Source organism: Schistocerca gregaria, chromosome 9 (assembly GCF_023897955.1).
Source record: "Schistocerca gregaria isolate iqSchGreg1 chromosome 9, iqSchGreg1.2, whole genome shotgun sequence".
Classification (NCBI taxonomy): domain Eukaryota; kingdom Metazoa; phylum Arthropoda; class Insecta; order Orthoptera; family Acrididae; genus Schistocerca; species Schistocerca gregaria.
Window position 1 is genome coordinate 185651130 of NC_064928.1, and position 23639 is coordinate 185674768.

Below are 23639 nucleotides of genomic sequence, written 5' to 3' on the forward strand. Positions count from 1 at the left end.
CTTGCTCCGGACAATGCGAGAGGGCTGTACAAGCAATGATCACACGCACAGCACAGCGGACACACCAGAAACCGCGGTGTTGGCCGTCGAATGGCGCTAGCTGCGCAGCATTTGTGGACCGCCGCCGTCAGTGTCAGCCAGTTTGCCGTGGCATACGGAGCTCCATCGCAGTCTTTAACACTGGTAGCATGCCGCGACAGAGTGGGCGTGAACCGTATGTGCAGTTGACGGACTTTGAGCGAGGGCGTATAGTGGGCATGCAGGAGGCCGGGTGGACGTACCGCCGAATTGCTCAACACGTGGGGCGTGAGGTCTCCACAGTACATCGATGTTGTCGCCAGTGGTCGGCGGAAGGTGCACGTGCCCGTCGACCTGGGACCGGACCGCAGCGACGCGCGGATGCACGCCAAGACCTTAGGATCATACGCAGTGCCGTAGGGGACCGCACCGCCACTTCCCAGCAAATTAGGGACACTGTTGCTCCTGGGGTATCGGCGAGGACCATTCGCAACCGTCTCCATGAAGCTGGGCTACGGTCCCGCACACCGTTAAGCTGTCTTCCGCTCACGCCCCAACATCGTGCAGCCCGCCTCCAGTGGTGTCGCGACAGGCGTGAATGGAGGGACGAATGGAGACGTGTCGTCTTCAGCGATGAGAGTCGCTTCTGCCTTGGTGCCAATGATGGTCGTATGCGTATTTGGCGCCGTGCAGGTGAGCGCCACAATCAGGACTGCATACGACTGAGGCACACAGGGCCAACACCCGGCATCATGGTGTGGGGAGCGATCTCCTACACCGGCCGTACACCTCTGGTAATCGTCGAGGGGACACTGAATAGTGCACGGTACATCCAAACCGTCATCGAACCCATCGTTCTACCATTCCTAGACCGGAAAGGGAACTTTCTGTTCCAACAGGACAATGCACGTCCGCATGTATCCCGTGCCACCCAACGTGCTCTAGAAGGTGTAAGTCAACTACCCTGGCCAGCAAGATCTCCGGATCTGTCCCCCATTGAGCATGTTTGGGACTGGATGAAGCGTCGTCTCACGCGGTCTGCACGTCCAGCACGAACGCTGGTCCAACTGAGGCGCCAGGTGGAAATGGCATGGCAAGCCGTTCCACAGGACTACATCCAGCATCTCTACGATCGTCTCCATGGGAGAATAGCAGCCTGCATTGCTGCGAAACGTGGATATACACTGTACTAGTGCCGACATTGTGCATGCTCTGTTGCCTGTGTCTATGTGCCTGTGGTTCTGTCATTGTGATCATGTGATGTATCTGACCCCAGGAATGTGTCAATAAAGTTTCCCCTTCCTGGGACAATGAATTCACGGTGTTCTTATTTCAATTTCCAGGAGTGTATAATGAATAGGAAAAATTATTCAAAGCGAGAGCCTGCTGCAGATCTGGCGCTCACCTGCGAGGCGCTGCTGTCCAGCGGGATATCCCAGAGGCCGTCCTCTCCAGCCCTGCCCTCCTGGCTCTCCCTCAGGATGCGGTCCCTCTCCTGGAGGTCCTCCTGCAGGCGTCGCTCTTGCTCGGCCTCCGCGCGGCGCCTCTCCTTGCTGCCGCGCCTGTTCAGAAGACCCGACCCAAAGGGCGAAGTCCCGGTGCCGGACCGCTTCTTCTCCTTTGGAGATTTCTCCTTCTGGGGCTTCGCCTTTGGGGACTTGTCCTTGGACGACCGCTTGGCGGACACCTTGACCACCGGCTCCTCATTCAGGTGGGTCTCGAGGCTCTCGCGGCTAGCGCGGGTACTCGCGGACCCGCCCGGCTTCTTTGGCCGGGCTCCACTGAATAAGTTCTTAAACATTTCCTGAGGAAGGAAAGAAAAACACTGCGTAATGTGGTGGAAGGTTGGACAGTAATGGTCAGTGGCTTGCATAAGAAAAGAGCTGTTTCTAAATTTTGCCATTAGTGGCAGTACTTGCTACGCCAATGTTGTGTCAGCGATACAGGAGCAAAACTATTCATGTCAGTTTGAATCAAAATAATAGTGCATATCTGGGCAGTAGCAAACTATCTATTTCTTGTGGGTTTTTATGCATATACTGAATTTTAGAGTGCTGTGTATTACTTGCAAGTTATATAAGGCTTACGATTCAATAGATAGACAAACACTATTTCACACCTTAGAAGAGTTCAGGATTGACAGGAAAACAAGGTCAGTTATTCAACAGGCATTAACAGATACAACCTCAGAAGTTAAATTCATGGGATAAACATTAGAAGCATTTCATATCCATACTGGTGTTCGCCAGGGAGATGGAATGTCCCCCGTTCTGTTTAACATGGTTCTGGAAAGAATTTTGAGGACATGGGAAAAGGAAATAAAAGGTATTCAGCTTGGGATTCAAAAAGAGCAGAGATTTTCCAACCCATGTTAAACAAAATTTAGTCCAAACAATAGTCTTGCCTAATCTTTACTGCTGTGATGTAGTTCAACACTGCACATAGTGAAAGTTCTAGATGCCTCGAGCTAGTGATGAATGATTGCGTTAGATTGTGTGCAATATACGGTTGTATGATCATATCAGTCCTTCATACTCCCAGCTAGGTTGGATACGTACACATAAGGTACGCGATCTCCATACGATGTGCTTACTTCATCGATTTCTTAGTCACTGGTGCCCCAAATACTTATCTTCTCACAATAAACACCTATCATCGTTCCACAACCGTAATACCAGATCGGATACGTCTTGCATCTTGGCTGTACCTTTACATAACACAAAATCCTTCTCCATGTCCTTCTCCATCTCAGCCATACGACTCTGGAACGCGCTCCCCAGTGATCTGCGTCTTATCCAGAACCACTTAGCATTCAAGAGGGAACTCAAAACTTACATATTAGGGATGGTATAGCCACCATTGTTGTGCCCCTCTCATCTCTTTCTTCCCCTCTCCATCATAGCTTCGAATTTTACCATTCTATTTCTCTTCCTCTAACCTAGCTACCTCTTCTATATCTCTTTCACCCCATTCTGTCGTCTTATGTCTCTGCTCGATAACTCACAAGCTGCAATAACATAAAGAGAAAATTCCCAACTAGCAATAGGATTGACATTCATAAAAGAAAAATATGTTTAGTTTCATATACATAGTCATTACTATTATTATTATTTTATTATTATTCTTGATTGTTATAATTAGTTTTTTGGTTGTTATAATTATCCTTGTACTACTGTTATAATCTCTATTTTTTTCTTTAAGATTAATACTATATAACGTGATATGTCCATAATGTTCACCGAGCGAGGTGGCGCAGTGGTTAGACACTGGACTCGCATTCGGGAGGACGTCGGTTCAATCCCGCGTCCGGCCATCCTGATTTAGGTTTTCCGTGATTTCCCTACATCGCTCCAGGCAAATGCCAGGATGGTTCCTTTCAAAGGGCACGTCCGTCTTCCTTCTCCGTCCTTCCCTAATCCGATGAGACCGATGACCTCGCTGTCTGTTCTCCTTCGCCAAACCAACCAACCAACCAACCAACCATAATGTTCTGTACAAACTGAAATTCGTTCAATCCGAGTATGCCTGATTAGGTGTAAGAGAGGGCCTGAAGGCCCTAATCTTGCCAGGTAAAATAAATGCATAAATAAATAAATTAGGGTGAAGTGTCTGGCTTTCGCGGACTATCTTGCCATTCTAACCAACAATAGAGAGGAAGACAAACTCGCATCGGAAAAACTACACGAAATCTCACAGAAAACTGGGCTCCAAATCTCCTACGAGAAAACACAGTATATGGAAAACAAACCTGTAGATAATCTCCCCATTACTACTCAATACAGGAAAGTGGCACAAGCTGACCACTTCAGATCTCTGGGAGAGATAATCCAACTATCAGGACTGAACTCCATAGCCAATAAGATAGAATCTCCATATTACAAAAAGCATATAAGCTTACTTGGAATCACTATAATAAGAAATCTATTCCTGTTACTGCGAAACTGAGGCATTACAACACGGTAGTCCTACCAGAAGCATCCGACCGCGGAGCGTCGTAAATTCTGCACAATATTTCGGCAGACGTACACGCTGTCATCTTCAGGTGGTTCCTGACGAATGCTGTGCTGTTCCTCTCTAGGCCCTATGTATACTAGCCGTTATCCCCTCCACCGTTCCTCTCCTGGTGTCTTCGGTGCTGCCGGCGCGGCGGCTACTGGAGGTGGTGGGTGAAGCGGCGCCTGGGTCTCAACTGGGGTCTACAGTCTCCCTGCTGCCGCCGTCGGGGGCGGTCCTCTATATCTGAGATCGCATCTTTCTCTCCAGGCTGAGTGCAGGGTTCCGGCTAAGTTGAAGGCCGCTGTCTTTATTAATTAGATCGTCGGATTTCGATGGCCTCTTTAGTAACGCAGTCCCAGAATTAGGAGCATTGACAGAGTATTTTTGTTTTTTCATAGTCCATATTACGGCCAGTCTTTATACAAGGGTCAGCCACGATTGATTTAGTGGCCTGGCGTAATTCGGTATGGCACTAGTGTTCACGACACCTCTCTTCTCCAGTGCGGACTGTCTCCCCAATGTATGATTTTCCGCACTGACAGAGAATTTGATAAACGCCTGGTTTCCGAAGGCCTAGGTCGTCTTTCACTGAACCCAGCAGAGTCAAGGATTTTGCAGGGGGTCGGAATACACATTTCACAATGTGTTTCCCCAGGATTCTACCGATTTTTCTTGAGGTGTTTCCGACACACTTGTTGACAGGGCACCATCGATCTGCGATCAGGAGAGCCTTCCAGTAGAACTGCAGCACCTCGAGACAACATTTCGGAAAAATGGGTACAACCAGAAGCAAATAAGACACGCACTCACACTGACTGCGCCAAGAGAACAAGAAGGAGAAACAGAAAAGTCATTGGCGTACAATCCGTTTGTCGGAAACACCTTAAGAAAAATCGGTAGAATCCTGAGGAAACACAATGTGAAATGTGTATTCCGATTCCCTGCAAAAACATTGACTCTATTGGGTTCAGTGAAAGATGACCTAGGCCTTCGAAAACCAGGCGTTTATCAAATTCTCTGTCAGTGCGGAAAATCATACATTGGGGAGACAGTCCGCACTGGAGAAGAGAGGTGCCGCGAACACAAGCGCCATACCGAATTACGCCAGGCCACTAAATCAGCCGTGGCTGACCGTTGTATAAGGACTGGCCATACTATGGACTATCATCATCATAATCATCATCATCATCATTTAAGACTGATTATGCCTTTCAGCGTTGTCTGGAGCATAGCCCCCCTTATAAAATTCCTCCATGGTCCCCTATTCAGTGCTAACATTGGTGCCTCTTCTGATGTTAAACCTATTACTTCAAAATCATTCTTAACCGAATCCAGGTACCTTCTCCTTGGTCTGCCCCGACTCCTCCTACCCTCTACTGCTGAACCCATGAGTCTCTTGGGTAACCTTGCTTCTCCCATGCGTGTAACATGACCCCACCATCTAAGCCTGTTCGCCCTGACTGCTACATCTATAGAGTTCATTCCCAGTTTTTCTTTCATTTCCTCATCGTGGACACCCTCCTGCCAGTGTTCCATCTACTAGTACCCGCAATCATCCTAGCTACTTTCATATCCGTAACCTCAACCTTGTTGATAAGGTAACCTGAATCCACCCAGCTTTCGCTCTCATACAACAAAGTTGGTCGAAAGATTGAACGGTGCACAGATAACTTAGTCTTGGTACTGACTTTCTTCTTGCAGAAGAGAGTAGATCGTAGCTGAGCGCTCACTGCATTAGCTTTGCTACACCTCGCTTCCAGTTCTTTCACTATGTTGCCATCCTGTGAGAATATGCATTCTAAGTACTTGAAACCGTCCACCTGTTCTAACTTTGTCCTCCTATTTGGCATTCAATCCGTTTATATTTCTTTCTCACTGACATTACTTTCGTTTTGGAGATGCTAATCTTCATACCATATTCCTTACATTTCTGATTTAGCTCTAAAATATTACTTTGCAAACTTTCAATCGAATCTGCCATCACAACTAAGTCATCCGCATATGCAAGACTGCTTATTTTGTGTTCACATATCTTAATCTCACCCAGCCAGTCTATTGTTTTCAACATATGAACCATAAATAATAGGAACAACAGTGGAGACAGGTTGCAACCTTGTCTTACCCCTGAAACTACACTGAACCATGAACTCAATTTACCGTCAACTCTAACTGCTGCCTGACTATCCATGTAAAGACCTTTAATTGCTTGCAAAAGTTTGCCTCCTATTCCATAACTTCCTCCTAGAAACCCGGTCATATGCCTTTTCTAGATCTATAAAGCATAGATACAATTCCCTGTTCCACTCATAACACTTCTCCATTATTTGCCGTAAGCTAAAGATCTGGTCCTGACAACCTCTAAGAGGCCTAAACTCACATTGATTTTCATCCAATTGGTCCTCAACTAATACTCGCACTTTCCTTTCAACAATACCTGAGAAGGTTTTACCCACAACGCTGATTAAAGAGATACCTCTGTAGTTGTTACAATCTTTTCTGTTTCCATGTTTAAAGATTGGTGTGATTACTGCTTTTGTCAAGTCTGATGGAACCTGTCCCGACTCCCAGGCCATTTCAATTATCCTGTGTAGCCATTTAAGACCTGACATTCCACTGTATTTAATGAGTTCCGACTTAATTTCATCCACCCCAGCTGCTTTATTGCACTGCAGTCTATTGACCATTTTCTCCACTTCCTCAAATGTGATCCTATTTCCATCGTCATTCCTATCCCATTCTACCTCGAAATCTGAAACATTACTGATCGCATTTTCACCTACATTGAGCAACTCTTCAATATATTCCCTCAATCTGCCCAAGGCATCCACAGGATTCACCAGCAGTTTTCCTGACCTGTCCAAAATACTTGTCATTTCCTTCTTACCTCCCTTTCGAAGACTGCTAATTACACCCCAGAATGGTTTTCCAGCAGCTTGACCCATAGTCTCCAACCTGTTTCCAAAGTCTTCCCAAGATTTCTTCTTGGAAGCTGCAATTATCTGTTTGGCTTTGTTTCTTTCTTCAACATAACTTTCTCTGTCCACCTGAGTTCTAGTATGTAGCCATTTTTGATAGGACATCTTTTTCCTTTTACAGGCTGCCTTGACTGTGTCATTCCACCAAGCTGTTTGCTTCATCCTACTTTTACACACTACTGTTCCAAGACATTCTTTAGCCACTTCTAGTATTGTGTTCCTGTATCTTGTCCATTCCTTTTCCAATGACTGTAATTGACCACATTCAACTAACTGGTACCTTTCTGAGATCGCTGTTATGTACTTGTGCCTGATATCCTTATCCTGAAGTTTCTCCACTCTTATCCTCCTACATATGGACCTGACCTCCTGCACTTTCGGCCTCACAATCCCAATTTCACTGCAGATTAAATAATGATCAGTGTCATCAAAGGATCCCCTGAATACACGTGTGTCCCTCACAGCCTTCCTGAATTCCGGATCTGTTATTATATAGTCAATGACAGATCTGGTTCCCTTGCCTTCCCAAGTATACTGGTGAATGTTCTTATGTTTAAAAAAGGTGTTTGTGATTACTAAGCCCATTCTGGCACAGAAATGCAAGAGTTGCTTCCAGTTCCTGTTCGCCTCCATATCCTCTCCAAATTTACCCATAACCTTTTCATACCCTTCTGTTCGATTTCCAATCCTGGCGTTAAAATCATCCATGAGCAGAACACTGTCCTTGTCCTTTACTCTAACAACTACATCACTGAGTGCCTCATAAAAACTATCCATCTTATCTTGGTTCACATGGCTCTGAGCACTATGAGATTTAACATCTGTGGTCATCAATCCCCTAGAACTTAGAACTACTTAAACCTAACTAACCTAAGGACATCACACACATCCATGCCCGAGGCCGGATTCGAACCTGCGACCGTAGCAGTCCCGCAGTTCCGGACTGAGCGCCTAGAACTGCGAGACCACCGCGGCCGGCCATCTTATCTTGATCTGTCCCTTCACAATGCGAATATACTGACACAATCCTAATTTTCTTGCTAGATACTATCAAATCTATCCACATAAGTCGTTCGTTTACACATCTTATTTCAACTACGCTGGGTTCCATTTCTTTCCTGATGTAAAGCCCTACACCCTATTGTGCTATTCCTGCTTTGATTCCTGACAGGTAGACCTTGTATTCTCCCACTTCCTCTTCTTTCTCACCCCTTACCCGAATGTCACTAACAGCTAAAACATCCAGCCCCATCTTCACTTGCAGTCTCTGCCAGCTCTACCTTCTTCCCAGAGTAGCCACCATTGATATTAATAGCTCCCCATCTCATTACCATTTGTTTGCCAAGTCGTATCTTAGGAGTCCCTGGTTTGTCAGTTAGAGGTGGCACTCTGTCACCTTCAAAGGTCCGAGGCATATTCCTCTGATTGTTGCCAGCATCATATTTAAAGTACCAGGGAAGCACGTTGGTAGCCTTACTTGCCCGGAGTCCCATTGGGTTTTACCCTTAACGGCTGAGGGACTAACCGGTGGATTTGGTAGTCGTTGCCGTATGAGCACAAAGGTGACCACGACTCAGAATATGTCCGAGATGCCCAGCCTTATTCTAAAGTAAATGGTATCCCGACTGTCGAGACCAGTTACTTGGCCACTCATACGTTGCCCGTGGTTCATGAACTAGGACATGACTACAGGAACCCACGCCATGAACCACTGTGGACTATGAAAAAACAAAAATACTCGGTCAATCCTCCTACATTTGGGACTGCGTTACTAAAGATGCCATCGAAATCTGACTACAGGACGAGCGTAGTCAGGCTTGGAACCCTGAACTCAGCCTGGAGAGAAAGATGCGGTCCCAGAGATCGAGGCCTGCCCCCGACGGCGGCAGCAGGGAGACTGCAGACCCCAGTTCAGACCCGGGCGCCGCCGCGCCAGCCCCACCGAAGACACCAGGAGAAAAACGGTGGAGGGGGTAACGGCTACTATACGTAGAGCCTCGAGAGGAACAGCACAGCATTCGTCAGGACCCACCTGAAGATGGTAGCGTGTACGTCTGCCGAAATATTGTGGAGAAATTACGAAGCTACACGGTCGGATACCCGAAAAGTGTTGAAATGCAGTAATGGAATTTCTACCTGCAGAAAACATTGTTCCACACACGAAGCAGGGTCTCCTTCAGCATGACAACCTCAGTCCACACACTACCGCCGCAACATCTGTAGCGCGACGACGCCCTTGGTTCACTGTCTTCGATTAATCTCCATACAGTCCCCACCTGGCCATATCCAATTGTTATCTGTCTCCAAAGCTTAAAGAACACCTTGAGTTTGATGCTTGTGGCTCCATCAACAAAGCCAGACATTCTATAGTAGAGGTATCAACAAACTGGTCTCTCGTTGGGAAAAATGTTCAAAAATGGTTCAAATAGCTCTGAGCACTATGGGACTTAAACATCTGAGGTCGTCAGTCCGCTAGAACTTAGAACTACTTAAACCTAACTAACCTAAGGACATCACACACATCCATTCCCGAGGCAGGATTCGGACCTGCGACCGTAGCAGCAGCGCAGTTCCAGACTGAAGGGCCTAGAACCGCTCGGCCACAGAGGGCCAGCGGGAAAAATGTGTTCGTGGCCAGGATAACTACGTTGAGAAACAAATACTGTATATACACTCCTGGAAATTGAAATAAGAACACCGTGAATTCATTGTCCCAGGAAGGGGAAACTTTATTGAAACATTCCTGGGGTCAGATACATCACATGATCACACTGACAGAACCACAGGCACATAGACACAGACAACAGAGCATGCACAATGTCGGCACTAGTACAGTGTATATCCACCTTTCGCAGCAATGCAGGCTGCTATTCTCCCATGAAGACGATCGTAGAGATGCTGGATGTAGTCCTGTGGAACGGCTTGCCATGCCATTTCCACCTGGCGCCTCAGTTGGACCAGCGTTCGTGCTGGACGTGCAGACCGCGTGAGACGACGCTTCATCCAGTCCCAAAGATGCTCAATGGGGGACAGATCCGGAGATCTTCCTGGCCAGGGTAGTTGACCTACACCTTCTAGAGGACGTTGGGTGGCACGGGATACATGTTGACGTGCATTGTCCTGTTGGAACAGCAAGTTCCCTTGCCGGTCTAGGAATGGTAGAACGATTGGTTCGATGACGGTTTGGATGTACCGTGCACTATTCAGTGTCCCCTCGACGATCACCAGAGGTGTACGGCCAGTGTAGGAGATCGCTCCCCACACCATGATGCCGGGTGTTGGCCCTGTGTGCCTCGGTCGTATGCAGTCCTGATTGTGGCGCTCACCTGCACGGCGCCAAACACGCATACGACCATCATTGGCACCAAGGCAGAAGCGACTCTCATCGCTGAAGACGACACGTCTCCATTCGTCCCTCCATTCACGCCTGTCGCGACACCACTGGAGGCGGGCTGCACGATGTTGGGGCGTGAGCGGAAGACGGCCTAACGGTGTGCGGGACCGTAGCCCAGCTTCATGGAGACGGTTGCGAATGGTCCTCGCCGATACCCCAGGAGCAACAGTGTCCCTAATTTGCTGGGAAGTGGCGGTGCAGTCCCCTACGGCAATGCGTAGGATCCTACGGTCTTGGCGTGCATCCGTGCGTCGCTGCGGTCCGGTCCCAGGTCGACGGGCATGTGCACCTTCCGCCGACCACTGGCGACAACATCGATGTACTGTGGAGACCTCACGCCTCACGTGTTGAGCAATTCGGCGGTACGTCCACCCGGCCTCCCGCATGCCCACTATACGCCCTCGCTAAAATCCGTCAACTCCACATACGGTTCACGTCCACGCTGTCGCGGCATGCTACCAGTGTTAAAGACTGCGATGGAGCTCCGTATACCACGGCAAACTGACTGACACTGACGGCGGCGGTGCACAAATGCTGCGCAGCTAGCGCCATTCGACGGCCAACACCGCGGTTCCTGGTGTGTCCGCTGTGCCGTGCGTGTGATCATTGCTTGTACAGCCCTTTCGCAGTGTCCGGAGCAAGTATGGTGGGTCTGACACACCGGTGTCAATGTGTTCTTTTTTCCATTTCCAGGAGTGTAGATATGAAGAATAAAAATGTAGAGTGTTAATACAGTTTGTTTTATTTAGACATAAAAAATTGGGGGCATTAATTTTCACCGTTCAAGAACGATCGGCGTTCTTGCTACACTCTCCATACAGAATGAGCATGTTGGCTTGTGTCTTCGTTAGTAAGTCCCGTCCTCCATTCACGACCTACTGTCTGGTCTGTACCTACGTACCAAGTCGTAATGGAGTCAAGGAAAACAGAAGTACACTGCAAACAAACACACCACAGTACGTAGGAATTACGCAGGCTAAACGTCAGAAACTTTTCAAAATACGATATCCTGTAAGCGACTAGCACTTGCGTCCGGCAACAAACACTACTGACATTCTGATTTACACTAATTTTAATGTTTTACCGTCACTAGGCATTGTTCCATTTAAACAAGTGTATGTATACACAAAAAATACACTTTCTAAGTATTGTTAATTGGCTAACAATACGCTCCTCTGACTACCAATCCATTCCGTGAAAACCGCACATCAACAGCTCCTTCCATGTCCGCAACGTTCTGTATGGAAGTTTCAGTGATTCACGCTGTATAAATGTTTTCTACATCCCATAAACATGCCCAAAAAAGGTGCAATAAGGCATGGCATGCGTAATTTTTGGATAAGATGGAAGACAAAACAGGTAAATACGACCTAGGTCTGGCTCGCCAACGGCACTCTATAGAAGTAAACTGAAGTACCGATTTTCACTGCACAGGAAAAAGCCAACAGAACTAGCGCCATCAGAAACAGAATCTAGAAATCAGTAAAACACCCAAAGCGCAGGCTCTGCAAAGAAGCTGACAAAACATTTGACCATATCTCGATCTATTGCAAAAAGGTCGCCACAACTGATTACTAGCAGAGTGACAGAGATGTGCCACGAATGAACCACTGGAACTTACGCCAAAAACAACATTTGCCGGTATCAAAGACCTGATGGGACGACACGCCAGAAGAAATGGTCGAAAGCAAATTACTGTGAGGCTTCCGACTTCAGACAGATCGAATGTTGGAACACAGTACACCACACATCAAAACTGTATGGAAGGCAAAAGTGTGGACTGCTAACATTTCCGTCATAGGTAATAGCAGAATCGTCGAAATACAACTGGACAAACTTGCCAGATGTGAGGAGTAGAAGATCAAAATACAGCGACTCTGGTGTAAACAATTTATGGTGGTTCTCCAAACTCTGGGAACAGTACGAAAAAAAACTTTAGTTGGCACTTGAAATCCATTGGCATTTATAGAATATACTCTGTCAACTGCAGAAAGACACTTGACTAGAATCTGTGTGAACTATCCGCCGATATATATCACTCGGTCATAGACGCTTGGGAAATGCTCTGTCCGGAACCACACTGCTACTACGGTCGCAGGTTCGAATCCTGCATCGGGCATGGAAGTGTGTGATGTCCTTAGGTTAGTTAGGTTTAAGTAGTCCTAAGTTCTAGGGGACTGATGATCTCAGAAGTTAAGTCCCATAGTGCTGAGAGCCATTTGAACAATTTTTGAAGTGCCCTGCTAGTGACAGAATGCGATGTCCTACGTAGGAGTCTCACTTGCTGTGTTTACTGTTATAATAACGAACTACAGTAATGTCGAACAAGGGTTTATTAGGCACAGAACAGAAGTAAGAGCCATAACTGCAAATCACATGTAAATATACGACTCGAGGATTATGTTAGGGTTCACCATTCTACCCAGAGCTGTTTACATTGAAAAGCGAAGTGCTTCTCGCTCAGAAATGGTTCAGATGGCTCTAAGCACTATGGGACGTAACATCTGAGGTCACCAGTCCCCTAGGCTTAGAACTACTTAAACCTAACTAACCTAAGGATATCACATACATCCACGCCCGAGTCAGTATTGGAACCTGCGACCGTAGTAGCAGCGCGGTTCCGGAATGAAGCGCCCAGAACCGCTCGGCCACAATGGCCGCGGCTTATTGCTGTGCATAAAGACACATAAAAATTGTCTGTTTTCTGTATTTCTTCAAGTAAATGTACAACCTCTGACAAGAAAGTTGGGTGAATGAAGCCAGAAAGGTCGATCGGGCAACACTAGCGACTCACAGCGCTGCACCTGCGTAGCGGCCGGTGTTGACAGCCTGCTCCCACCGTAGTTCAGTTGAGCATCGTCTGTGATCCGTGTTAGACATGTTGGACGAAGTGCCTGTTTAGTGCGTTGGTTCTGAAATGAGGAGAGGACAATGAACAAGCAAAGGAACAATTTAAAGTTTTAAGCTTGCCAAGACACCGAAACAAACGCATCCAATGCTGGTACGTGTTTATGGGGATCACGAACTTTCCACGAAGTGTGTGTACGAGTGGTTCGCCCGTTTTCGAGAAGACCGGGTAGGTGTTTCTGACAATCCTCATAGCGGACGACCGTCGACCGCGGTCAGTGTCGAAAGCATTGAGAAAGTGAGGACATTCATCACGAACGACCGTCGATTAATTGTGCGCATGATAGCGGATGAATGCAGATGAACAGTGAATCCGTGAGACAAATCCTTACCCAGGATTTATGGAAGAGGAATACGTTTTGTCGTCTTGTGCCACATCACTTGATTGACGATCAGAAGCAGCCACGTTTAGAGGTTTCACAGGATTTTGTCGGAACGGTAGATGCGACGCCCAATTTCTTGGACCGTATTGTCACTGAGTATGAAACCTGGTGTCTCCCGTACATCCCTGAAACGAAACAGCAAAACAAGGAACGGCTTTCTGCGACATCACCTCGTCGGGAAAAGGTCAGAGCCGAAAAATCACGCATCAAAAAGATGCTCATCAGTTTTTTCGACAGTGAAGGCATTATCCACAAGGAATTTCTACAACGTTGAGCGCTGCACGGTACGTCGAAATTTTTACCCGTTTCATGCATCGTCTACGCTGGGTTCGACCTCAGTACGCATGACAATGTTCCTGGTTTTTTGTTCTCGACAAACGCCCATATGCAGCCAATATCGCCCAACAGTTCCTGGCAAAAAAGGCGGTGGTGCAACATGAACATCCACCATACTCGTCGGATCTCAATTCTCCAGACTTCTTCCTATCCCCTCGACTCAAACTCGCTTAGAGAAGAAAAGAGAATTGACGATATTCCTGACATACAACGAAACGTGACACGGGTTTTGGACACTATCCCAAAGGAAAACTTCGTGCAAAGTTTCCAGCACATGTGTCGCAGAGCTCAGCGGCGCATAGTTTTGCGGGGTGACTGTTTCGAAGGACAAAACATGTTCAAATGTCTCCAAGCACTATGGGACTTAACATCAGAGGTCATCAGTCCCATAGACTTAGAACTACTTAAACCTAACTAATCTAAGGACATCGCACACATCCATGCCCTAGGCAGGATTCGAACACCTGCGATCGTAGCAGCAGCGCGGATGCAGACTGAAGCGCCTAAAATCGCTCGGCCACAGCGGCCGGCTCTCGAAGGACAGTCAGGTAACTGTAGTTCATAGTTCATCTACGTTAATATTACAGGACTATTCACCAAACTTCATTGTCAGAGGTTGTACCCCTAATGCTACTACTTTATCATAGGCATATACTGTCTACATTTTGAAAAGAAAGTGATAAACTGCAGTTTGTATTCAGTGGTACTAAAATTAACTTCGATCAGACTTGGATCTTGGCAACACATCTGTTTTGCCAGACAGATTTCTTTCGAAAGCAGCCTAGTTATCGTAGACATTTAAGAAATGTCACACATGTATGCTAGCAACGGCATTTAGATATTGATTCAGGAGACACAAAATTAGTATCAAGTTTAAAAAAAAAGCAGAACTCTCTTTTTCATTTGAAATGTATCGTCCCTCTACAGGGTGTATCACAATTAATGGCGTAAACGCATACAGCTGAAACAACACGATACTAGAAGCAAAAAAGTCAGGGTAAACGGCTACTTTGTGGTCGAGCACGTCCCACGTGTCCACCGATCGGTCCACTGCTGTGGCCGCCCCGGGTACTGCCTGCACCCATGTCGAGTGGGAGACAATTCCAATGTCTGGCAGGCAGCGAAAAACTTTCTGAGGGGCCGATCGTAGGGTCTCCCCGGTTCATTGACGAACAGGTTTCGGGCGTTATCGGTGGCTGACGAAGTCTCTAAGCCGGATGCAGTCGTCCAACCTGTTCCAGAGGAAGCTTCTCGGCCCGCAAGGTCTAGGCATTCACAGAGGGTGGGTTTGCTGGTAGCTGGTAGCTCCAACGTTAGGCACGTAATGGGGCCCCTTAGGAACATGACTGCCAAGGAGGGGAAGGGAGCCAGTGTGCATTCCGTGTGCATACCGGGGGGGAGTCATTCTGGATGTGCTTCCGGATGCAATGAAGAGTACAGGGTGCAGCCAACTTCAGGTGGTGGCTCATGTGGTACCAATGACGTGTGTCGCTTTGGATCAGAGGAGATTCTCTCTGGTTTCGGGTGGCTAACGGGAATGGTAAAGACTGCCAGTCTTGCTTCAGAGATTAAGGCGGATCTCACCATTTGCAGCATCGTGGATAGAACCCACTGTGGAGGGTCTGAATCAGAGGCTCAGGCGGATCTGTGACCGTGTAGGCTGCGGATTCCTTGACTTGCGCCATCGGGTGGTTGGGTTTCCGGGTTCCGCTTGATAGGTCAGGAGTCCACTACTCACAGGAAGCGGCTACATGGGTAGGGGGAACTGTGTGGAAGGGATTGGGTGGTTTTTTTTTTATTCTAGAGGGTCTCAAGAACCTACAGAAAGAGCTTCCGTTTAAAAGGGGGCAGTTAAATCACAGTAAAATAGTTGAAGAAAGGATTGGTATTGTAGTTGTAAATTGTCGTAGCTGTGTTGGGAAAGAACCAGAGCTCCAAGCCCTAATAGAAACCACTGAAGCTCAAATAGTTATAGGTACGGAAAGCTGGCTAAAGCCGGGAAGAAGTTCAGCCGAATTTTGTTCAGACGATCTAACAGTGTTCAGAAAGGATAAATATAGTTGGTGGTGGAGTATTTATTGTCGTCAGATGTAGTTTACCTTTTAGTGAAACTGAAACAGGTAGTTCCTGCGAAATAGTATGGATAGAGGTTATACGTGACAATCGCAGTAAACTATTAACTGGATCGTTTTTCCGACCCTCCGACTCAGACGATATAGTTGCTGAACAGTACAAGCAAACCTTGAGTCTCATTTTAAATAAGTACCCCACTCCTACAATTATAGTCGGTGGCGACTTAAATCTACCCTCGATATGCAGGAAAACCATACGTTTAAAGACGGTGGCATGCATAAAAAAAATCATCCAAAGTTGTACTGTATGCATCGTCAGAAAATTATTTTGAACAATTAATACATGATCCCACTCGAAGCGTAAATGGTCTCGAAAGCATACTTGACCGCTTAGCAACAAATAATCCTGGACAATAGTGAGTATCGTGACAAATATAGGGATTAGCGACCACAAGCCAGTTGCTGCTAGGCTGAATACCATGACACCTACAGTCATCTAAAAGAAACTCAAAGTATTTCTATTTAAAAAGCTGATGAAAACGCTCTTAACGTCTTTTTAAGAGACAGTCTTAATTCCTTGCGATCTGATCATGAAAGCGTAGGAAAGATGTGGAATGATTTCAAAGAGATGGTATCGATGACAATTGTGAGGTATCTGCCACATAAATTAATAAGTGATGGTACTGATCCCTCATGGTACGCAAAACGGGTCAGATTGCTGTGGCAGAAGTAGCGAAAAAAGCGTGCCAAACTTAACAGAACGCAAAATCCTCAAGAATGGCAAAGTTTGGCAGAAGTTCGAAATTTAGGGCGTACTTCATTGCGAGATGCTTTTAATAATTTGCACAACAAAACTCTGTCTTGGAATATGACAAAAAACCAAAAGAGATTCTGGTCATACATAAAGCACACCAGTAGCAAGACGCAGTCAATACCTTCACTGCACGATAACGACGGTGAAGTCACTGATGATTCAAATGGCGGTGGTGGTTGTTGGGATGTTTAAGGGGGACTAAACAGCTAAGGTCATCAGTCACCCTTCAAATGGCTCTGAGCACTATGGGACTTAACATCTGAGGTCATCAGTCCCCTAGACTTTGAACTACGTAAACCTAACTAACCTAAGGACATCACATACATCCATGCCCGAGGCAGGATTCGAACCTTCGACCGTATCAGCCGCGTGGTTCCGGATTGAAGTGCCTAGAACAGCTCTACCACAGCGGCCGGCGAAGTCACTGATGACAGTGCCACTAAAGCAGAGTTATTAAGCACGGTTTTCCGAAACTCCTTCACCAAAGAAGACGAAGTAAATATTCCTGAATTCCAATCAAGAACAGCAGCCAAGATGAGAAACGTAGAAGTAGATATCCTCGGTCTAGCAAAGCAGCTTAAATCACTTAATAAAGGCAAGGTTTCTGGTCCAAATTGTATACCAGTCAGGTTCCTTTCAGAGGATGCTGATACAATAGCTCCGTATTTAGCAATTATGGTTCAAATGGCTCTGAGCACTATGGGACTCAACTGCTGTGGTCATCAGTCCCCTAGAACTTAGAACTACTTAAACCCAACTAACCCAAGGACACCACACACATCCATGCCCGAGGCAGGACTCGAACCTGCGACCGTAGCAGTCGCACGGTTCCGGACTGCGCGCCTAGAACCGCGAGACCACCGCGGCCGGCATTTAGCAATTATATACAAACCCACGCTCACAGAAAGAATCCATACCTGAAGACTGGAAAATAGCTCAAAGTCACACCAATACCTAAAAAGGAAAGTAGGAGTAATCCATTGAATTACAGGCCCATATCACTAACATCGATTTGCAGTAGGATTTTGGAACATATACAGTACTTGAACATTACGAAGTACCTCGAAGAAAATGATTTATTGACACATAGTCAGCACGCAATCAGAAAATATCGTTCTTGCGAAACACAACTAGCTCTTTATACTCATGATGCTATCGACAGGGGATGTCAAATTGATTCCATATTGTTACATTTCCAGAAGGCTTTCGACACCGTTCCTTACAAGCGTCTTCTAATCAAACAGCGTGCCTCTAGAATATTACCACAGTTGTGCGACTGGACGCGTGATTTCCTGCCAGAAAGGTCACAGTTCGTAGTAATCGACGGAAAGTCATCAAGTAAAACATAAGTAATATCTGCCCTCTTAGATTGCTTGCAGATGATGCTGTCATTAACCATCAGGTGTGATCAAATGATCAAAACGAACTGCAAAACGATTTAGACAAGATATCTGTATACATAAAATGTACTCGCAATTCCAAATATTGACAATTATCAGCTGTATAATGGAAAGACGACAATGAAAATTTGTGGCGGACCGGGATTCGAAGGTAGATTTCCCGCTTCATGTATTTCATAACGGCTGGAGTCGCCAAGGTCCCTGTTCTTTTGGACAAGCATGCATTACTGTAAACAATGAAAAGTGTGAAGTCATACAATGAGTACTAAATGGAATCTGCTAAATCTCAATTACTCGATGTATCACACAAATCTAAAGGCCGTGTACTCAATTAAGTACTTACGGCTTACATTTACCTATAATTTAAAGTGGAACGATCACATAGACAATAATGTGGGAAAAGCAAACCAAAGACTGCGATTTATTGGCGGAACATTTAGAGAATGTAACAGGACTACTACACTACTGGCCATTAAAATTTCTACACCACGAAGATGACGTGCTACAGACGAGAAGATTAACCGACAGGAAGAGGACGCTGTGATACGCAAATGATAAGCTTTTCAGAGCGTTCACACAAGGTTGGCGACGGTGGCAACACCTACAACGTACTGACATGAGGAAAGTTTCCAACCGATTTCTCATACACAAACAGCAGTTGACCGGCGTCGCCTGGTGAAACGTTATTGTGATGTCTCGTGTAAGGAGGAGAAATCCGCACCACCACGTTTCCGACTTTGATAAAGGTCGTATTGTAGCCTATCGCGATTGCGGTTTATCGTATCGCTACATTGCTGCTCGCGTTGGTCGATATCCGATGACTGTTAGCAGAATATGGAACCGGTGGGTTCAGGAGTGTAATACGGAACGTCGTGCTGCATCCCAACGGCCTCGTATCAGTAGCAGTCGAGATGACGAGCATCTTATCCTCATGGCTGTAACGGATCGTGCAGCCACGTCTCGAACCTTGAGTCAACAGATGGCTACGTTTGCAAGACAGCAGCCATCTGCACGAACAGTTCGCCGACTTTAGCAGCAGAATGGACTATCAGCTCGGAGACCGTGACTGCGAATACCCTTGACGCTGCATCACGGACAGGAGCGCCTGCGATGGTGTATTCAACGACGAACCTGGCTGCACAAATGGGAAAACATCATGATGGTCATGATGGTCGCATCCGTTTTTAGCGTGTATTCGTCGTCGCCATACTGGCGTATCACCCGGCGTGATGGTATGGGGTGCCATTGGTTACACGTCTCGGTCACCTCTTGTTCGCATTGACGGCACTTTGAACAGTGGACGCTACATTTCAGATGTGTTACGACCCGTGGCTCTACCCTTCATTCGATCCCTGCGAAGCCATACATTTCAGCAGGATAATGCACGACCGCGTGGTGCAGGTCCTGTACGGGCCTTTCTGGATACAGAAAATGTCCGACTGCTGTCCTGGCCAGCACATTCTCCAGATCTCTCACCAATTGAAAACGTTTGGTCAATGGTGGCCGAGTAACTGGCTCGTCACAATACCCAGTCACTACTCTTGATGAACTGTGGTATCGTGTTGAAGCTGCATGGGCAGCTGTAACTGTACACGCCATCCAAGCCTTGTTTGACTCATAGCCCAGGCGTATCAAGGCCGTTATTACGGTCAGAGGTGGTTGATCTGGGTGCTGATTTCTCAGGATCCATGCACCGAAACTGCGTGAAAATATAATCACATGTCAGTTCTAGTATAATATGTTTGTCCAATGAATACCCGTTTATCATCTGCATTTCTTCTTGGTGGAGCAATTTTAATGGCCAGTAGTGTAAAAAGGCTGTTTTCACTAAGCTTGTCCGCCGTCTTCTTGGCTACTGCTGTGATAGGATTCACGGATGACATCGAAAAAGTCCAAAGAAGAGCAGCTCGTTTTGTATTATCGCGAAATAGGGGAGAGAGTGTATGGCAGTCACTAAAACACCCTCCCCACTAGTATATGTTTATATGGCTACGAGAAAATGATGAAAAGCATGAATCAATGCATTATGATATAAATCGTATCATTCAAATCGTTAGTGATACACGTTTACAATGATGGGGAGAAACATTATGATCACGTCCTTTTAGCACGTCAGTCCACTTTTGCAGTCCAATACAGCAGCAATTCGACGAGCTCCTGCTAATTTCAGGAGTATCACGAATGTGTTCCATCGGCTAAGTGAATTTGGTGGCCACGGTGTCAACGTTTCGTAAGTACCATGCTTCTGAAAGCACTGTAGCACGATCTCGCCTTGCGACAGGTACAGTTACCCTGCTGGAAGATACCACCGCACGTGGTCCACAAAAATCTTGTTGTAGTCAACAACAGTCTCGGCGACTTCGAGTATTACCACAGGTTTCATAGAAACTCAGGCGAATGCAGCACATAGCTAAATACGAGTACGAAAGACAAAGTCGTCTCACCATTGGCGTAATAAGAATCGCTAGAGGAGCTTCCATTCGCGGGAAAACCCTAGAGACACTACGAGGTTTCAGGTTCATAGTGGTCTGAGAGATACTTCTAAATCATGTTTTTAACTTCCCAGGGGCATAGGTGGATTCTGACCACAATTTATTGACTGTAAACTGCAGATTGAACTGAATTTAGGAAGTTATATGTGACCTGGATAAATTGGAGTTACAAGTGTTGTTGATTGTTTGAGAGGGAGCATCAGGCAACGTTGGATTGAAACAGGGGCAAGGTACACAACAGAAGACGAAATGGTAGCTTTGAGAGACGAAATAGCGATGAAGCACAGGATCATGAAGGTAAAATGACAAGGCATAGTAGTAATCTACGAATGACACAAAAGAAAAGGAATTTAACTGATGAAAGAAGAAAATACAGAAATGTAACAAAGGAAGCAGGCGAAAGGGAATGTAGTCGTTTAAAAAGTGACAGAAAAAATGCGAAATGGGTGAGCAGGAACGGCTACAGGATAAATGCAAGGGTATAAAACAACGCATAACTAGGGGAAAGAAAGATTCCGACTATACGGAAATTAAGGAGGCCTTTGGGGAAAAGAAATGTACCTCTTCTGAGTCTTTGGAGCTCAGATGGAAAGCCAAGCAAAGGAGGCAGTTCTGAAAGGTGGGAGAAATGTATGGAGGGGCTGAACTTGATAGCAGTATTCTAGAAAGAGAAAAAGGTCATCAATTAACATGAAGTAGCATTTATGATACTGTAAGAACAATTCGACAGAGAAGCTTTCTGGCAGATTAAAACTGTGTGCTCGACCGAGACTCGAACTTGGGACCTTTTCGTTTCAGGGACAAGTGCTCCACCATCTGGCATACCCAAACGCAGCTCACGACCTGTCGTCACAACTTTTCTTCTGCCATTAACTCGTCCCCCTACCTTCTAAACTTCACAGAAGCTTGTAAGGTAGCAGCTTGAATGAATGTTAACTTCGCACCTTACATGATATTTTGTATGGCGTAACAAGTAGAATTATATGCCTCCTGACATACTTCAGCGATAGTGAGCAGATTTGCCTATCAAAATGTACAGTATGTAATGCAAAGACATGACACTCGATTCGACGGTATTAACACACCGAACCCAAACCCTACATGTCAAAGAGCAAAAGGTTAAAAAAGCTGCTGGAAAGAACGTTTTAGTTTGGGGGCAAACGCGAGTTGTGGCGTCACGGCTTGAGTACAACAGAATGATTTTGAAAACGGAATGGTGACCCGTGGCGAAAGGGACAACAATCGCGCAGGGTGATGCAGTAAGGGGAGCAGGTAGCGACCCAGTACTGCTTCTGACGGAGAAATTCTTTGGAAAACTGCATTGGGAAGTTTCCAGATGGATACATACAGAGCCGACCGCGGTTGCCACGCGGTTCTAGGCGCTGCAGTCAGGAACCGCGCGACTGCTACGGTCGCAGGTTCGAATCCTACCTCGGGCATGGATGTGTGTGATGTCCTTAGGTTAGTTAGGTTTAAGCAGTTCTACGTTATGGGGGACTGATGACCTCAGATGTTAAGTCTCATAGTGCTCAGAGCCATTTAAACCATTTTTTGGATACAAACAGACCAGCGACACAGTTAATAATGTGAAAAGCCAGTGGTACGCTAGTGATGTATGCGTGTAACTTTTAGGCGTCAGGAGCGGGTACAAAATGTCTGATTAGCTGAAATAAACTGAGAAGGAGAAAAAGGGGCGATGTTGCGATGTAATTTAAAGGTAGGCCCTTTGCGATTGGCAGGGGTAGTTTTCACAAGATGAAAGGAACGCTTCCATTCGTCTGAAAACGCTGTGACGAGAAGCACGAAGTGACACAGGTGGGGGACAGTTTCTTACAAAAGACACAAGACCGAAAACTTTGTGGACTCTCTTCAGAACCAGTGTCAAGTGTAGAACAGGGCGCGTCCCGCTCTGTACGACTCCAAAAGAGGAATTGCTGTATGAACACTGCAGTCACTTTGGGTGACATTCAACTAGAAATTAGCTGAAAGAGTCGTTGAGCTCCGATAGCGAAGAAACGAAACAGCCACGTACCTAACTGTTCTTGCGGTAACTGATAGGGCATTGAAGCGTACATGCTGCTCCACCCATGCACGTGTACCACACCATATTTTCCAGACTATGGATGAGTGCATGTTTTGTCGCCTAACGAGAAACATAGGACAGTTTTAGCTGATAAAATCAGTAAAGATCTTGATCAGCTTTTTATAGGATTTTTAGAGAAGAGCCGACAGCACTTCACAGCTAAAGGTAGATGCCGCTCGCAGAGGCGTAAGATTGTTTGATCACCAGCTTGCGTGCACTGTGAGCTCGAGCAACCTTGAGTAATCTTTTGCCCATCTTGTCACAAAAACTAACCATCGTCCGTAGACTTGATTGTCATCTAAATAATACCGAAATTAGAACGGGAATCGGATGATTCGTCGGAATATTGGCCAACTTCACTGTCTAGAAGTAAAAAAAAATCTTGTAGAGAACCTTCTATTTAAATTTGATATTGTTGTGTTCAGTGTTATTTCTGCTAAACAAGACGTAATGCTTTACCTTGACAACTGTCCTGAAATTGTCATGTCACAATCTATGTAAACTCGTGTGCTTCTTTGACAATAATAGAGAAATTAAACGAATTTTACAGCTAAACACCGAAGTGCTCTGTCACAGTGTATGGGTCCACTTCTAACCCCAAAAAAGTTATTCTAGTGACGCTAACGAACTCAAAGGGTGTTTTTGCAGATGTCTGACGAACGTGAAAATGAGTCGAGTGTCAGAAGTTCTCCTGCGAAACTTGCAGAACTAGCGCTCCTGGAAGAAAGGATATTGCGGAGACGTGGCTTTGCCACAGCCTTGGGGATGT

General features: G+C 46.2%; 1 protein-coding gene across 2 annotated transcripts in view; it reads right to left on the bottom strand.

Moving 5' to 3' along the window:
• Positions 1-23639, bottom strand: part of LOC126291773 (trichohyalin-like) — a 214171-nt gene that overhangs the window by 135954 nt on the left and 54578 nt on the right. For both annotated transcript variants that reach the window (XM_049985462.1, XM_049985461.1), the window contains exon 3: positions 1424-1822. In XM_049985462.1, coding sequence (XP_049841419.1) covers positions 1424-1822 — 399 coding nt within the window. The remainder of the gene's footprint in view (positions 1-1423; positions 1823-23639) is intronic.